The following is an 18,102-nucleotide window of genomic DNA, read 5'->3' as shown; positions in this document are numbered from 1 at the left end:
TCTCATCTCTTCAGTTAAGGAACCATGTTCTAATGATGTTTTCACATCTCTAGTGAAAGAACTAATGCTCTAGTGATGGTCTCATCTTCCCAGGTAAGGAACCAATGCTCTAATGATGTTCTCATCTCTCCAGGTAAGGAACCAATGTTCTAATGATGTTCTCACCTCACCGGGTAAGAAACCAATGTTCTTCTCCTGCTCCATGATGAGGGAGGCGTATCCCATGTTATCGCCGCTCACCATGCGATTGCTCATTTGCATACTGACAGCATGAACAGCGAACCAGCTGCAAGGCAGAGGGATGCAGAGTGTGTGTTCATTCTGGTCCCAGACAGAAAGCTGTGTAGCTCTGAGGTTAAACTAGGACTAAAAGCAGAGAAACCCTGGTCTCATATCAGCTGTAGGCCGTGATACGCATGTGAGAGGCTGTGAGAGGCTGTGAGAGGCTGTGAGAGGCTGTGAGAGGTGCTGCTCTACCTGAGCACGCCCACCCCAACTCCATCCAGGTCGGTGAACTTCAGAACCACCACCTGCTTGTCTGTGTTGGACTTGTACCTGGGGAGCCATGGATTATACCAGTCATTTATCCAGCAGTGTTTAATACACAAATCAGTGATTTATCAATAAGAGCAATCCTCGTTAACAAAAACTATACTCTGCATGCTCTCAACTGACCAATCCTGTCAGATGAGAAGACCTCAAGCAAGAGAGGGAAGAGGGAAGGTAGGAAGCAATTGAGGAGGGAAGGAGTGTAGGAAGCAATGGAGGAATTAAGGGAGGAAGAAAAGAAGGAAGGAGGGAGGGAAGGAAGGAAGGAAGGAAGGAAGGAAGGAAGGAAGGAAGGAAGGAAGGAAGGAAGGAAGGAAGGAAGGAAGGAAGGAAGGAAGGAAGGAAGGAAGGAAGGAAGGAAGGAAGGAAGGAAGGAGAAAAGAAAGGAAGGACACCTAAGAGGGGTATTGAGACAGGGCCCTAGCCCAGCAGCCCACCTGCTCCTCTCCTCGGGGGGGTTGTTGAGGTAGGAGTGGGGGCTCCTGTTCAGACTGCTGTCCTCCAGCTCCCCTCTGTTCATGTAGATCCTCCCAGGTCTCATGGTCCTTTGGGCCGTGTCTATACTCTGAGACAGGAGGGGACAGGAGGGGACAGGAGAGGACAGAAGGGGACAGGGTTACTCTGAGACAGGAGGGGACAGGAGGGGACAGGAGAGGACAGAAGGGGACAGGGTTACTCTGAGACAGGAGGGGACAGGAGGGGACAGGAGAGGACAGGGTTACTCTGAGACAGGAGGGGACAGGAGAGGACAGAAGGGGACAGGGTGACTCTGAGACAGGAGGGGACAGGAGGGGACAGGAGAGGACAGGGTTACTCTGAGACAGGAGGGGACAGGAGGGGACAGGAGGGGACAGGGTTACTCTGAGACAGGAGGGGACAGGAGGGGACAGGAGGGGACAGGGTTACTCTGAGACAGGAGGGGACAGGAGGGGACAGGAGAGGACAGGGTTACTCTGAGACAGGAGGGGACAGGAGGGGACAGGGTTAATGCTATGTTAGAAGTCAGAGAGTGGGAGGGGTGGGGGGGGGGTAGAGAAGGAGAGAGACAGAGGAGAGAGAGAGAGAAAGAAGAGAGACATAGAAACAGAGACAAGCACCTTGACTATCCCGTTGACGAGGGCCTGGATAGAAGGCTTGATGTATCCTTTGCTGGTGATCATGAAGAGAGTGTACTGGAAGTATCCGGCCAGCCCAGAGTGTGTGTGTGTCCCACTCAGGACCACGTTGTCCTGGCTGTACCTGTCACCAAACCTGGCCTTCAGCTCCTTCAGCACCTGGGAGAAAGGAAACAGCAACACTTGCATGAGAGACGACACTGACAGCCTGGCGCAATAACCACGCCCGTGATCGTCTTGTGACGGTATGGTAATGAGGTGATTGAGATTCAGATGTGAACCCTGGGTCCTTCACACGAAACATCTCAGTATTCAGGTTCTCCGAACCGCCCCAGAGACACGGTCTGATCCATTGTTTACAGATCTGTGTTGACAAGAGCTGAGTTGGGATTTGAACTAGTAACCCCCGTCCATCAGCACACTCCAAAACACCTCTGTGACATCAGCTGATCGCCGGCATCCGTGAGCCACCTCACCTCCACCCACACCTCCACCCTCACCTCCGGGAGCCACCTCACCTCCAGCCTCACCTCCACCCTCACCTCCACCCTCACCTCCACCTCCACCCTCACCTCCACCCTCACCTCCTCACCTCTACCCTCACCTCCACCCTCACCTCCACCCTCACCTCCACCCTCACCTCCACCCTCACCTCCGGGAGCCACCTCACCTCCAGCCTCACCTCCACCTCCACCCTCACCTCCACCCTCACCTCCTCACCTCTACCCTCACCTCCACCCTCACCTCCACCCTCACCTCCACCCTCACCTCTACCCTCACCTCCACCCTCACCTCCACCCTCACCTCCACCCTCCCCTCCACCCTCACCTCTACCCTCACCTCCGGGAGCCATCTCACCTCCAGCCTCAGTCTCTGGGACACCATGCCGATGTCAACCGTGACGAAGACCACCCTCGTCCTCCCGTCATCCACCATGAAGGCTCTGCTGTACAGGCGGGTGTGGATACCCCCTGCTGTCTGGTCCAGTGTGGCATACCCCATCTACCACACACACACACACACACACACACACACACGCACACACGCACACACACACACACACACACACACACACACACACACACACAAGGTTCTAAATCCAACATGTTCAAAAAGATGTGAAATGAGCCTTATTAAGAACCATCAGATGACATTAGGTAATAGATTTCAGATAGATAGACATGGTTCAGGATGTATCTGAGTTGTAAAACATGGACCCCCAATCCAACCCTGGATGCTGAGAGCCAAGCAGTGAGGCTGGGGTACCATTTAAAAAAAAAAATTGGTTTGACTCAGCCAGGGATCGAACCCCCAACCTCCCAGTCTCAGGGAGGACACTTTAACCACAAGGCCACTGAGCTGGTTCCACCCAACCTCAACTACAGACTATAAACTTAAGGACTGTTCTATCTCAGACATCTGCTGATCTCTGCTCATGAATCTTATCAAACACAGATGACTATCTTCATGTCATAAGTTTCCTAAGCTGCACCCTCGACGAGACTAGTACAGGTCAGAGAGGCTTATCTCCTGATCCTAACCCTCTCATGATCCTTATCTGTCAAACGAGGAATATTGTACCGAGCAAGGGCATATTGAAGTCTGTGTTCCAGTTATAAATGAAGTTATACCAAATATACATTATAATATGCGACAGTGTCTAGAGGTTTGGTCCTGATGTCGGCAGTACTCAAACTGCGTTAGAGGGAAAAATATGTGTTTTTTTTAAGTTTTTTTTTACTGTTTTCCTTTTTTTCATAAAAATTGAAGTTGTGAAGTATCCACTCAATGTAACAAACAACAGTTTTAGGTTCACTAAATAGTCATACTTTGTCATCAAAGTAGGCACGTTCATGCTCGTTTCTGGTCGGGGTTTGGGGGGTGTGATAGGGGTTGTTTGTGAGTAGGGGGCTCTGTGTGTGTGCTGTGATGTCCGGGTCCTGCCCCCTGCTGTGAGGGTGTAGGGAGCACATAGATATAATAAATCCCCTAATAGAAACTATACACTGTATGTACGGTATAGAGCCACTCACCAGAGGAATATCAGCTGGGGGGCCCGTGCAGTCTGCCCTGCCCACCCCAATCATGAAGGGGTTGTCCTGGGGAGGAGCGATGGGGGGGGGCGTGGCCTCTGGGTCCCCTGGTGACGGGACACAGCAACCATCAACCATCAACATGCGCTACATTTACAACAGCTGGGAGACACAGGGAAACATGTCACAGGCATCTGCTTCAGAGTACATGGCCGTCGAGTCACCGTCAGAGATCCATACCTGATTGGCTGTTGTCCATCACCACGATGGTGATGAGGCCGATAGTGACGCCAGTCATGATGATGAACAGGAAGGTGAGCGTGGCCTCCAGGGTGGTCAGCCCACAGCAGCCCTTCCGCTGATACATGGTCCTACTGGGAACAGAAACACAACCCTATACGTGACTGCAACTACAAAACAGTTCAAACACACACTACTATACACTCTACACTACTATACAATCTACACTACTATACACTCTACACTACTATATACTCTACACTACTATACACTCTACACTACTATATACTCCACCAACACAGCGGTCAGAATATCCAGAGATCACATGATAGTAATAATAACAAATGCACTCAATGATACGTTAATTTATTATCAATTAGGCTTAGAATTAACATTTCTGTTTCTTTTTACCCAACAACCAGCCAAAACATACTGCATAAGGTATTTGACCAGCAATATATTACATCAGGATTAGGAAAGTGTACTAGGAATTTTGTCCTAGACAGTAGTTACTACCATCAAGTAAGCAAAAAAATACTTCTTATATCAAAATAGCATTATAACAGAATTTCTCCCAACATGCAGAGGAATACTCACACGTCTGACGGCGCTTGGAAGTGACAAGCAGGGATCTGAACTGAGGTTGAGCTGGGCTGAACAAAGGTACTATAGTGCTTCTGGGTATTGTTTTACAGCCCAGATGGAAATAATGGTTGTCCTCACTGTACTCTCAGACCTGGAGTATCTGTCTTAGCCTTGTACAGGGTTATAACCCCGGTTGCATAAGTAATTGATATCACCTCCGAGTCTATTTCACTCCAAAGATCATATTGTATGATGAGATATTGTATGATAACGTATAGAGAGAAATAGCCTTACGCTTACAACTGATCAAATGACAGAGAATTCTGCCACATCATGTTGGAGCTTTGTGTTTTTTGTAATACAGTATATTTATTTAACCATTTTTAATACCTTTTTTGACATTCCCTGAATAAATGCACTTCAAACAAAAAGTGAAAACAAGATTAGCATCATAATAGTTTAGAATTGTCAATTAAAGTGTCAGTGTGATCAACTTATCAGCTGACCTCCACAATCATGAAGTGATAGATATTAATTGATTGGTTGATTGATAGATTGTGATGTCATGGCCAGTTGGAAGAGCCCCCCCCCTTTGCAATGGAAAAATAGCACAGACACAAATGTTGTCATCAGACATGACGGGAATGTGGCATTCTGGTCCTTTTTGCCACATCTGTTTTTCCATCAGGGGCTCTCCGCACTGAACTGCACTGCGTGACCAGCGGTTGGCAAAATCTAAGAATAAGATGGGATATAGCATATATTATATGTCGAAGACGTATTTTCCACTTACTGTTAGCTATATCCAATACATCCATATCCCAGTAACATATGATCATAGACTATAATACAGCAGAATACATGCCATATAATAAAACACATTTAGCACTAAGCTCCGACTGAGTAAAATAGGTACAACAATCATCAAATATATAATTGTTTAAATGTATTTGGATGCAGGGAGGGATAAAGTATATAATGACAATATTGGACTTTATTTTCAGTATAAGAAGAATACAACAAAGTATTATCTCCAGAACCAGTTAAACCAAATAGGTTTTTCAGTCCTATTGTCCTATTTTTCAGTCCTATTCAAAAATCTGTCAACCAATTCACACACGATTGAATAAACAGTGACATCAAGAGGTTGAATAAAACAGTTTTGATGTTCTGGGACCACTGCCTCTTGTGGTAGCGACATAGAACTGCAGGTCAACAACTCGCCGGAAGTGGAGGCAGGAAGGGACAAATAAGGATCCCTGTTCCTGGTGTGTCCGCTTACAGCCAACACACAAACATGGGATGGGGGCTCACTGTGTGTATTATGGACTAGGCTTGTCACGGTACCAGAAATTCAGTAGTCGGTACCGGTACCAGTACATTTCCACAGTACTCGGTACCACGGCAAGTACAACGTGCATGAGAACCGCAAGCAGCAATTCACCTGAACTGTGTAGTTCTTGCTCGCTCATCACACAGCTTCAACTGAATGACGACACGTTTATTTAGACAAACCACGTGACAAGTGTCAACAGTGCTACACGCTAGTGCTATCGCTAACTTGCTAGCAAGAGGCTATCGAGGTCATAACAAGGAACAGAGATCCCATCACGGTTCTTCCCCAAATGGCATCTCCCCAAACTTGGGTCTAGTAACTGTAATATTAGTAACTGTAATATTAGTAACTGAAATATTAGTAACTAATATTATTATTGAATTTTTATTAGTACCTCGTTACACCCCTTGTTCCTGAGGAAAGTAATATCATTACTGTAACGTGTTACTAGTAACGCCCAACACTGTGTGTGTGTGTGTGTGTGTGTGTGTGCGTGTGTGTGCGTGCGTGTGTGTGCGCGTGTGTGTGTGTGTGTGTGTTCCAGGAGGAGGGGGCTGTGACTCTGGGCCTGTCCACTGGTCAGGCTCTGGACACCCTCAAGGACCAGCTGACCAGTCTGCTGGACCAGCACCAGAGGACTCCGACCACACGAACCACTGCACGGGTACACACACACACACACACACACACACACACACACACACACACACACACACACACACACACACAATGGCTAACCACAGTAGTAGATTTACGTGTGTTAAACTTTAGCTGGGTTAGAATCCGTTCCCTATTCCCTATATAGTGCACTATATAGCGCGTCCGTTTTGTAGTGTTCGAATTCTCAACGGTTAATTTCATTCACTATATAGTCCACTACAAAATACCCACAATTCATGTTGATTTCTAGTGAACATACAATACCCCTGCGCGGGCACGCACGCCTGGAGGCGCGGGGGCGGGCGCGCAGGGGAATTGCTCAATGCTCGCTACCCGAGCGCCTCCACGCATATACGTTAGTTGTATGACGCCGTCTAGAAATGACGTTTGGAGTTGTATGATGCCGTCTAGAAATGACGTTTGGAGGCGATGGACAAACGTCGAATTCTGAAGTCTGCCGGTTGAGACCAGGTTGCATCCAGATATATTTTGGTATGCATACAGTATATATTTACAGAATGTGCGTAAATTCTACTGAGTATAGATAGGCTACATATATAAAGTGTGCACTGAGTGTATACTGAGTTGTGCCGAGTAGAGTGAGCAGTCTCCTTATTCAGGATCCTGATGGTCTGAGGGAAGAAGCTTCTAAGCCTCTCCGTGTTGGTTTTGGCGGTTGGCGGTTCCTCCTGCCTGACCTGAGCAGGGAGAAAGAGGCCGTTGTCCGGGTGGCTGGGGTACTTTGCGATTCTCTTGGCCCTGGTCCTGCATCATCTTGTGCAGATGTCTTTGAGGTGTGGGAGGGTCTGACGTGTGATACATTCACCTAACCGTACCACTCTCTGCAGTCCCTTCTGGCCTTGCATGGTGCTGCTCCCATACCAGGCGGTGATGTTGCTAGTCAGGATGCTCTCAATTGTATGTGTAGAAACTCCTAAGTATCTGGGGAGACACTTGGAATATCCTCAGATGTCTGTGGTGGAACAGCCTCTGTCCTGCCTTCCTCACCACAGTGTCAATATGGCTGCATCCCGAATCGCATACTTCTACTTTTTACTACCAGCACGTACTACAGCTGCCCCTAGAAAGTATGTACTTTACACACAGTACGCATCCCATTGGGACATACTACCTTGTCATAGCATTGCGCCTTGAAATTTGACCACATCCGTCGTAGTCCATAAAGTGACATTCGTCCACAACTGAGTATGCCTCCGGTGTACTTGCACATGTGGTGTAATTTCCGTTTTGTGTTTTTGTGAGTCAGAATAGCCAGAAAAGTCTGCTGGCTTACATACTGCTTAATATGACCTGATGTAGTAGGACATCCTGGTATTTTTGCCATACTGCATGTGGCATACTATGTATTGGGACACACTACATCCTTTTTTGGCATACTATATAGTATGGAAGTATGCAGTTCGGAACACAGCCCATGTGTTTTGTCCATGTCAGGTCCTTGGTGATCTGGACACCAAGATATTTGAGGGTGTCCACTCTCTCCACAGGGGTCCCACTCCCATCAATGTTTACAGGGCCGTAGATCCTCTCCTGCTTCATAGTCCACTGCCATTCAGATATTATTTGTCACATGTATATAGTACTGTACAGTATACAATATACAGTGAAATGTTACTTCACTGTCATCTCCTTCGTCTTACTGACATTCAGATGGAGGTTGTTGTCCTGACACCACTAAGTCAGGCACCGCACCTCCACCAGGTAGGTCCTCTCGTTGTTGGAGATCAGGCCTACCACAGCTGTGTCATCAGCGAACTTAACGACGCAGTTGGACTCGTAGGTGGCTACACAGTTGCGCGTACAGGGAGGATAGCAGTGGGGATAGGACGCGAGGCTCCCGTGGTGAGGCTGAGGGAGGATAGCAGTGGGGATAGGACGGGAGGCTCCCGTGGTGAGGCTGAGGGAGGATAGCAGTGGGGATAGGACGGGAGGCTCCCGTGGTGAGGCTGAGGGAGGATAGCAGTGGGGATAGGACGGGAGGCTCCCGTGGTGAGGCTGAGGGAGGATAGCAGTGGGGATAGGACGCGAGGCTCCCGTGGTGAGGCTGAGGGAGGATAGCAGTGGGGATAGGACGGGAGGCTCCCGTGGTGAGGCTGAGGGAGGATGATGTAGCTGCCTGCCTTTACCACCTGTGGTCTGCCTGTCAGGAAGTCAAGGATCCGCCTGCACAGGGGGATGTTAGTTTCCAGGTACCTGAGTTAGGTGATGAGTCTGGGGGGGGTTAGGGTGTTGAAAGCTGCACTTAACAGTTCTCACATAATCTCCCTTACCCTTGTCCAGGTGGGATAGAGCATTGTGGAGGATATGGTCAATGGCGTCCTCTGTGGACGAGGCACCACTTCACACCAAGGAAATACTTGGTGTCATAATAGATCTGCTTGAAATAAGCTGCTAAATGTGCACTTTTTGAAGTGCATATGTGTTTGTGGTTGTGAGGTTATAGAGGTGTTTCCCCTACTGATGCACACACGTTGTAAGGAAATATGGAAGGGTGATACATCATGCCCTTACCTTTGCCAAGCACCCTTCCCCTGGGGAGCTGCACTCTCTCCACTTTGAAAATCAACAGGTCTGAGTTGAAAACAGGCAGACATGTTGGCTCCTCCAATGACCCTGGAGCAAAGGTCTAACAGACACAAGGTTAAGACAGTGATATTCAGTGACATTTCAGAGGACTTTGACTTTGAGGGTATGTGTGATTCATAACCAATCACACTCCTAAACAGACAGATTTGACTAAACCCCCCCAGAAAGTATGACCAGTCACCCAAATCAATCGCTTGTAAAAACAAAGACAAACAAGTATGTTAAACTTCCCCATCCATTATGCATGTTAGCTTGTGGTAACAAGCCCCCTGTCTGTCACTGATTCTGCCCCCCCCCCACACACACACACTCAATGTCTCCATCTAGTGGGCAAACAAGTCTATGTAGCATTATCTATGGTCCAATATAATGAATGTTGAAATACAGACATCTGTGCATGTATGGCTGCTAAACACCTTAAGCTCTGCTCTCTGATAATGTCTACATTTGTCTAAGACTTGTCTAAGACTACACTGAGACACCAAGCATAGTTTTTGATGTAAAAATCAAAGTGTTCTTGAATGGAAAAATTAATGTCTCCATCTAGTGGGCAAACAAGTCAATGCACCTGTATGCTCTAAAGTTCTATAATTAATGTTGAAATAGACATATCTAGTGCTACTAAACACGTCAAGCTCTGCTCTCTGCGGATGTAGATAGTACATGGTTTCCAGAGTAAACTTGCCTGAGACTATACTGAGACACCAAGCATAGCTTCTGATGTAAAAATCAAAATGTACTTGTTAATGGAATAATGCATTGAAAAGGCACCCGACTGGCTGACTGACACTCATTCACTCACTTACTCTCGACGTGACACCGGCCAACTTAACCCCCCCACTCCCTCTGTGGGTGGGGGACAAAAACAAACTTGTGTAATTGTGAGTAACACAATGAAATCGAGGGGGATATTAATTTGACCCCTGTGCCTTAATGCGTGCGTTTGTGTATTTGTCTGTTACGTGTATGACGGCTCACTACCTGGAGGAGTTTGCCACAATAAATTTTTCCCATTGCCAAGTACATTTTTCTTCGTACATAAAAAACTATGCTTGGTGTCTCAGTAAAAATATATAGTCTATTCTACTCAGGAGCCCATCTTCTTTCTAAATCCACAGAGTTCAGAGACTTGAGGGGTTTACTGTAGTAGCTCTTTTGGAGCTTGTTCTAAATGTTAGGATTCACATAGTATCAAGGTTAGGTACATTGTGGGTATATCATTATAGCCATTATATTTCACGACATAGATCAGATGACTCTTATTTAAGTAGTTTGATTACGTTGGATAGATCAGAGATAGTGTATGGTTAGGTCAGTTGGATAGATCAGAGATAGTGTATGGTTAGGTCAGTTGGTTTTACAACTGTGGGGAGTTTGTGGGGTTTTGTTACAGATGGCAATATTGCACTCCCTCATGATTGGAGCATGGGCATGTGTTCAGAGCTCGATCGAACCGGCCACCGTAGAGAATGAATGGGGAAATGTATTTCCCAACTGAATGGCCGTCAATGGACGGTTATTCTCTGTGCTTATAATGACACTAACCAATTCCAACCTGCTCAAATACTAGCTAGATTCTTTAGGTCGAGAGAAACCAATGATGTCCACTTCTTGACATTTGGTTTATTTATTTTTTTACCAGATTGATGAGAAGACAACCAATGGGCAGTTTCAGTCTAAATACAGAGGTGGCAAGGGGGATACCCAACTGAATGGGAGTCAGTGGGGTGGTTATTCTCTGTATTTAATGACACAAAATCAACTTGAAACTGTGTGTCTGAGCTTGCTGGATTCTGTGGGCTGAGACGAAGCCAATGATGCCCCTCCTCCTTGATGTTTGCTCAATGTCCCTGACCGAATAGAGTTGGATAGGTCCCCACCTGAATTGGAATAGCTATAGTCAGTATATTTCACAACATAGATCAGATTACTTTCATTTAGGTAGTTCGATCATGTTGGATAGATCAGAGAGAGAGTATGGCTAGGTTGTATGTGTGCAACCGTGACAAAGTTAGCCTTGCCGTTAGGTATGGAGTCTGTGGGATTTGGTTGTAGAATGGAGATTTGTGCTCTCTTCTGCAATCATTGATTGGCTTTGCACTTAGAAGCTTGTGCTTCAGACGCTTGCGCCATAGTACGGGTTCTGATGCCCAAGCAGCTCCGCATAGCTCCTAAATGCTCTGTAGATCCATGATCATTAGCTGAGAATTCGTTTTTAATGGTTCACTCAACACTGAACAAGCGTCTCTTAGAACGAGAAACAGGTTGAATGAAACCCAGTGGTCAGAAGCTGCATATGTAGCCTACACTGAACCCTTTGATTTAGCTGCAAACGATCTGATATAGGAATAACATGCAGCTGCTTCACGTTGCCAGGACACAAGCAAAAACTGACTGGTGCACATTGTATCTTTGCCGGACAGTTGAGGACAGTCATTTGTGCCGTTATCTGGATTTTTTAGGATTTAATGAAAGTGCTCAAGGGCCCTTCTATACTTTTCATAGAGTTTAGAGCTCTGCTATGCATTTATTCATAGTAGTGAATAAAATATCACATTATGTACAAAGTGGTTTGAAAAGTCAATTAAAATGTAAAAACATAGGTAATATGAATCCTTGTCATAAACACAACCCTCAAACACCATTTGACCAAATAAATCAAAACTAGAAAACATTTAACAACGTTGAATGGGGTGTGGTTGACATGTTCATGGTGCACATGTTTGACTTAGTAGTGCCTAGTCTCATTGTTGAAAACAGTCATGCAAGTCTTACCTGCAGAAAAGTGATTAATATTCCCAACTTCACGAACCTAAAGGTCCCCATTCCTTACTGTTAATCAATCAAGGAAAAGGTTTAAGGCTTTTAGGCAACTATTCCAATGTTGCTTGTTTCTGCTTTATAAGCAGCTTCATGCGTAGCTTTATAAGCTTCAGCGGGTATATATGCCAGGTGCCACCCATCTGCTGACTCCAAACATGGGAAACGATAACAAGCTTACCATAAAAGGTAAGGCATTCATAGCCTTGATTCAGCACAGTTATATAGGACATGTGCGGATCTATCAGGAGATAAATGTGGGTTAGGCCTACACAGAGACAAGTCCCTTCCTGTGTCAGTGCTGTATAAAAATGTACTTTGTTCTGGGAAATGAACTGGAGTGTATGCTAATTATGTTCCTTGGAAAGATGAGGAGGCTCCTGTCTCAGCCTCAGTCCTCCACACCCTGCTCTGCTGCTGTGTGACCAGACCACTGAAGTTCCTACTGACCTGTCTAGTCTATAGACCTTCCTAGTCTACTGAGATATCTACTGACCTGTCTGGTCTACAGACCGTCCTAGTCTACTGAGATATCTACTGACCTGTCTGGTCTACAGACCGTCCTAGTCTACTGAGATATCTACTGACCTGTCTGGTCTACAGACCGTCCTAGTCTACTGAGCTGTACTCACCTGCCATGGCCGTAACTACCATTGAGGACACTGAGGTCATGACCTCGGTATTTTTTCCAACATAAAATCAAAATAAAAATGAACCATTTCATTTGTGCTGTGAAATTACGTGGGAGGACCGAGGGAAGGTGATGAACTAACTCCTCTCTTCTCCATATAGACAAATATTTGATTGACGCACTCACGCACGCGCTGTGTTTTGTGGGGCGACCAAAGTTGAGGAGCACCTGCTACAGGCTGAAGTAAGCATGGAGGAGGTAACAGTCAGCGGACGAGCCTGGTAACTTATAAAAACTACTAAATCATTTCATTGTGGGCTGCTTGCTTGCTTCTTGTAATTATTTATGTCATTCATCCCCGAGATTATTATTAACAAGAGGCAGCGGTTGTACTTGCATTAAGTAAAGTTACAATAAATGAACGAATGAAGGTTGCTAGCTAAAGCTAATGTAGTTAATTCAAACATTGGCCGTGTTTCCCGCTTGAGTTAGCTAGCTATTTAACGTTGTATATTGCTAGCTAATGTAATCATAAAAAGAAAGAGGTGATGATGGTGGTACACTACATCACAAACTTACCAGCACAGCTCTATAGGACATGCTCTGATCTGTCAGGAACTTGGGTTAGGCCTACACAGAGACAAGTCCCTTCCTGTATCAGTGCTGTTTAAAAAAAGTTCTTGGACTGTAGGCTAATTATGTTCCTTGGATGGAGCATGTCTCAGTCTTAGTCTTCCACACCTCGCTCTGCTACTGCGTGACCTTCCTACTGACCTGTCTGGTCTACAGACCTTCCTACTGACCTTCTGTAAGTGAGTTGAATTGGTTAAACTCACTAAGCCTATGATGTGGGAAACCTTAATTAAAACATTACTGATCAATGAATATGGAGAAGAGAAATCTTTCTGTAGTTTATTTAACAAAGAATAAGCATATCAAAACACAGTACAGTAACCAAGCTTTAGGCATGGTCCAATATAGTTTTGACACGTTGCTTATTACAAAACAGTTACGTAACAAGAATAGACGATTACAATACCGTGACAGCAGAGTAGAGTAGCATGACGTTGAAGTTAGAGCAGCGTGGACAACAGGTGTGAGCTAGCATGCTAACATGCTAGCTTGCTAAGCTAAAACTAAAGCTAAAGCCAGCGTAAGATAGTTTAAACCAACATGAGCTACGAGGTTAAGCTCACCCCTCCATTCCAGTGGTTCTTCTTTTATACTGTTTAGTGGGGGTGCTTAGTAGAGGCTGGTCACCTGACAATCTTTTTAGTTATGGTGAGAAGCGATGATGGCACAAAACCAGTTCAAGATTAGACCTGCTAGGGAACTGAACTATATCTAATGTCCGATTAAGCAACTTTACAGCTGTTGTTGACGGCTCTTTGCTGACTAAGTCAATCGAGAAATTCTTCTCTGGACTTCTATGACCCTTAGACTGACCTTCTATGATCTTCTATGACCTATTAGGTCACAACGTTGGGCAGCTCATCTAAATATACACTGGTATTAGAGACACCTAAGCAAGAATCAACTTTATATGAACAGCAATGAGACTGGTGAAGTTCTGCCCCAAAAACCCATAAACTACTACACCTATAAGTAGCCTATAAATACCGTCCACCCGCACAGTCAAATCAGTAGCTTTTTGGTGATATAGCTAGCTAAAGCAGTCTTCAGGACAAGTGGTCATGTGTTGGCAAGTCAGAGGACCAGAGAACGAACACAGCATGGGCTACTAAGTAATCTCTTTCTCTAAGGCCTAACTATCACTGATATTTGTTTATTTTCAAAGCCATTATTGGTAAACTTCCACCTTACATCTCGTCTCTGTTGGACAGGAGCCTTGGCACCTACCAGACCCGATCTAATGATCAGCTTGTTCTCAGGGTTCCTCAAGTGCATTCTGAACTTGGAAGTGCTGCTTGCGCCTAGGATAGCGTTTGTCCGGTTGTCCCTCCCTCCCTCCCTCCGGTCAATGTTGACCTGCATTTCTCTGTTGGCACCACAAGAGGCAGTAGTCCCAGCACACCAAAATAAAGAAGGACACCAAAATCAACCTTCCGATGTCCACTGCACAAGAAGAGTAGCTGTGAAAGTATTGGACTCGCACCTGGGAGATAGACTGGCACACCCAACTGACCAATTGCTCGCAGTGCCAAATTGTAACCATAAGGGCAGATGCAGGTCGGGGCCTCTTGAAGGTAAACAGCCAGACAACTTGCGTAATATACAAAATACACCTTTATTTAATAAAATCACTTCGAGAGGCAGATCGGACACAACTCCAATACTAGCATGATAGCTATGAACAGTAGGCCTACAGGCTAAAGCAGCGATCTACCATCAGACGCACAATCCTGCCAAAGCAGAGAAAACATATTAGCCATTGTTTCCCACAACTCAGAAACAGCATAATCCAACCCATAGAAACAAACACATTTACCAAATACAAAAACAAACCCAAATACCTCAGCACCCCGGAAGAGCCACAAGCCAACTTTTTTTTAATCAATGAATGGAGGAGCCGCACATTGACGGGCAAAGAGCCGCATGCGAGCCGCGGGTTGGCCACCCCCTGGTTTAGTTCAAGTTCAAGTTCAGTTTAGGTCAATCAATGTGTCTTTCTCTTTGTGTTGGTCTGTGGAAAAACCTATGTACCAGAACCTCTATGGCTCACCCAGGGTAGGCTAACTGACCTCAGAGGTAGTATAACATTGGTGAACATTGATGAATATTGATGAACACTTCTGAATATTGATGAACATTGATTAATATTCAAGTTGGCCTGATTGCATGTGTGAGAATGTGGAACCCAGAGATGGAGTTCCTGCATTTTTCTCATCACTTCAGGCTGTCAAACGTAGAAGCTCTCTCTGTTCTGTGGTCACATTGTTTGGCCGTCTGTCATAGGGGGTAGACTGACAGACAGACAGGGAACTTGGCCAGACTGCTGTGATCACTCTCCTGTGTGTGTGTGTGTGTGTGTGTGTGTGTGTGTGTGTGTGTGTGTGTGTGTGTGTGTGTGTGTGTGTGTGTGTGCGTGTGTGTGTGTGCGTGCGTGTGTGTGATGTATGTGTGTGTGTGTGTGATGTATGTGTGTGTGTGTGATGTGTGTGTGTGATGTGTGTGTGTGTGTGTGCGTGCGTGTCTGTGATGTATGTGTGTGTGTGATGTATGTGTGTGTGTGTGATGTGTGTGTGTGTGTGTGATCATGGCCTGTTCAAGCACATCCTCATTCATGTTGCAACACACGCAGCCTTTAAACTGAAACTGAAAACCCTCTACAACGTTTCATAAACAGTCCTTGTGTTTAGAAGCAGTCTCTTCACTTATGGATATTGATACATCTAACATCTATCTAATCTAATCTAATCTATCTAATCTATCTAACACATCTAACACATGAGCAAACCACTGTCTGTCTGTTTGTCTGTCCGTCTGTTTCCATGTTCCTCGGACACCGTCGGTCTGACAGCTTCACATATACAGGTCTCCTATGCAGACGGCTGGAGTTTTTAATTAGGCAATTAGGCCTGAATAAATGGCCAATTAGTGATAGTGATTGCACTACCTACAGCAGCCAGCACGGGGCACTATTGCACTGACGATAGTCCCTGCGTGGACTGAAATGTTTGCATTTGTTATTGATCCCTACTAAATCTACTAACCTTTTGATAAGACTTTGAGTCTGGTTATCTTTTTGTGTGCAAGTCCTCTTTTGCAGCTTAATGACTATTGTACCTGACTACCTGACTATTATACCTGACTACTGCACTACAAACAAAACACACACTGCAGCTCTTTTCCTGCTATTTATTATGCAATGTGCACACACACGCATGGGCACACACACACACACACATGCACACATGCTATACAGTAGATCATATAGAGGACAGCTAAACTCTACAGACGTGTGTGTGTGTGTGTGTGTAAAAAAAAAAAAAGACACAGAGTTCAGATAGAGCACACACCCTGGAAGTCAACTGCAAACAAGTAGGGTTTGTATCGTATCATCACCATCACATGGTCAAAAGAACATCCTTTATAAGGTCATTATGTCTCACAAAATGTTGTTCGCCAAATAACTGGGAGATTTTGTAGTTTGCTTTGCTTTGCTTTTCAATGCTGTTTTTTTCAAATAGCTCAACTGTTCACAATCGGGAACACGTTGAAGTGTGTTTCTATAACCTGTTTGGCTGAGCAAACGGTATCCTGGTGTTCTTGTGATGTCTGACGCCTAGTGCAGCTGAATTCTCTCTCTGTGTCTGTCTCTCTCTCTCTGTGCCTTTCTCTTGTAGAAGAAACGTACAATATACAATATGCCTTAATGCCTAGAGAGTACACTGATAGCAAAGTTTCTCTCTGACCAAGGCAGTCCCAGTCGAAGACATACGATTCAATAAAACAGAAGTGCTGATTCATGATTGCTACAAAAAGGATCAACAAGTCAGGAGACGAGCAGGGTCCTTCAGAACACAAAACACAGAACACAAGGAGTCCTTCATACAGGCCACAGTACCCTTGTCGGGGCCAGGAGAGACACTAGCTGGGGCACAGATACAACTCCTTCCTGCAATACAATTAATATGCAAAAATAATAGACTTTATTTAAAAGCAAGCAAGTGCAATATGTCATCTTCAATTAAGCAAGCATGAGGAGTAACATTTCTTTACCATTTCACTCTCTCATAAGTGATAAGATACTCAATATGCTCTTTCATAGTATTTCTACCCAGATCTGCCTGTAATCCACTATACCTCCCCATCAGATTCCTATCTCCCTGTGTCTGATATCTTATATACTAAAATGACAGAAATGGACGGGGAGACTACGATGACAGACCGTGGTGCGATTCACCGCCTATCAGCTAGAGGGCGCTGTGCCGGCCATAACGTCACACATCACCAATAACACACATGGAAGAACTCGCAACGCAAGACAAGCAAGCCCCCAGGATCCATGGAGGTATATAACTGGAGACGGCATTGAAAATGGCTGCCTATTCATTTCAATGAAAGTTGCTCACCGGCGCATGAAGCCATTTGACGTAGTGGCCAAAGCCCGGTATTGCAAGTCACGTCACGGCATGCGGCCCAAGACCCTTATTTCCCATGGTTTGTGGATGATGATAGATAGGGCTAGAAAAGGAAAACAAAATTTTTCTGGGTATCATTCAGCATCAGAGACCAATCTTATCAATATAAACTTTTAATTCAATGGGGTTTTGGGGTTTTTGAAGCCACCAATACATTTCTTTATATTAACATCAACTATATTGATAGGCTAGGGAGCTATGCAAACGGTAGCTAATGCTAACGGCTTAGGGTTAACGTTAGTTAATGCTAACGTTACGTTCGGAGGTCTCAGATGTATTTCAATTTTAACATAATGTTGAGCATGATCAATGTGACATTGTTCATACATTGATTACAGTCTGTAATCTTGTCTGGCATTATTTAGCTATAGTGGGCTGATGCTTGCTGCTGCTACTATAGCATTTGCCACATTATACATCA

The 18,102-nt window shown here is 45.3% G+C and overlaps 2 protein-coding genes across 2 annotated transcripts in view; both read right to left on the bottom strand.

Annotated features, from left to right (window-relative positions):
* Window positions 1-4,064, bottom strand: part of LOC311328811 (neutral ceramidase-like) — a gene marked incomplete at its 5' end in the record, with an annotated part of 14,333 nt that extends 10,269 nt beyond the window's left edge. The window contains 7 exons of the mRNA XM_084462720.1: window positions 166-286; window positions 478-555; window positions 987-1,114; window positions 1,647-1,823; window positions 2,523-2,666; window positions 3,698-3,804; window positions 3,938-4,064. Of these exons, the coding sequence (XP_084318846.1) occupies window positions 166-286; window positions 478-555; window positions 987-1,114; window positions 1,647-1,823; window positions 2,523-2,666; window positions 3,698-3,804; window positions 3,938-4,064 (882 nt within the window). The remainder of the gene's footprint in view (window positions 1-165; window positions 287-477; window positions 556-986; window positions 1,115-1,646; window positions 1,824-2,522; window positions 2,667-3,697; window positions 3,805-3,937) is intronic.
* LOC311328821 (cadherin-1-like) overlaps window positions 1-12,584 on the bottom strand; it is a gene marked incomplete at both ends in the record, with an annotated part of 39,494 nt that extends 26,910 nt beyond the window's left edge. The window contains 2 exons of the mRNA XM_084462728.1: window positions 9,051-9,152; window positions 12,578-12,584. Coding sequence (XP_084318854.1) covers window positions 9,051-9,152; window positions 12,578-12,584 — 109 coding nt within the window. The remainder of the gene's footprint in view (window positions 1-9,050; window positions 9,153-12,577) is intronic.
* Between the last annotated feature and the right edge of the window lie 5,518 nt (window positions 12,585-18,102).

This window comes from Borostomias antarcticus (genome assembly GCF_949987555.1).
Source record: "Borostomias antarcticus genome assembly, contig: scaffold_62, whole genome shotgun sequence".
Classification (NCBI taxonomy): Eukaryota; Metazoa; Chordata; class Actinopteri; order Stomiiformes; family Stomiidae; genus Borostomias; species Borostomias antarcticus.
The sequence above is the reverse complement of the archived record's forward strand: the minus strand, read 5'-3'. Positions and strand labels throughout refer to the sequence as shown.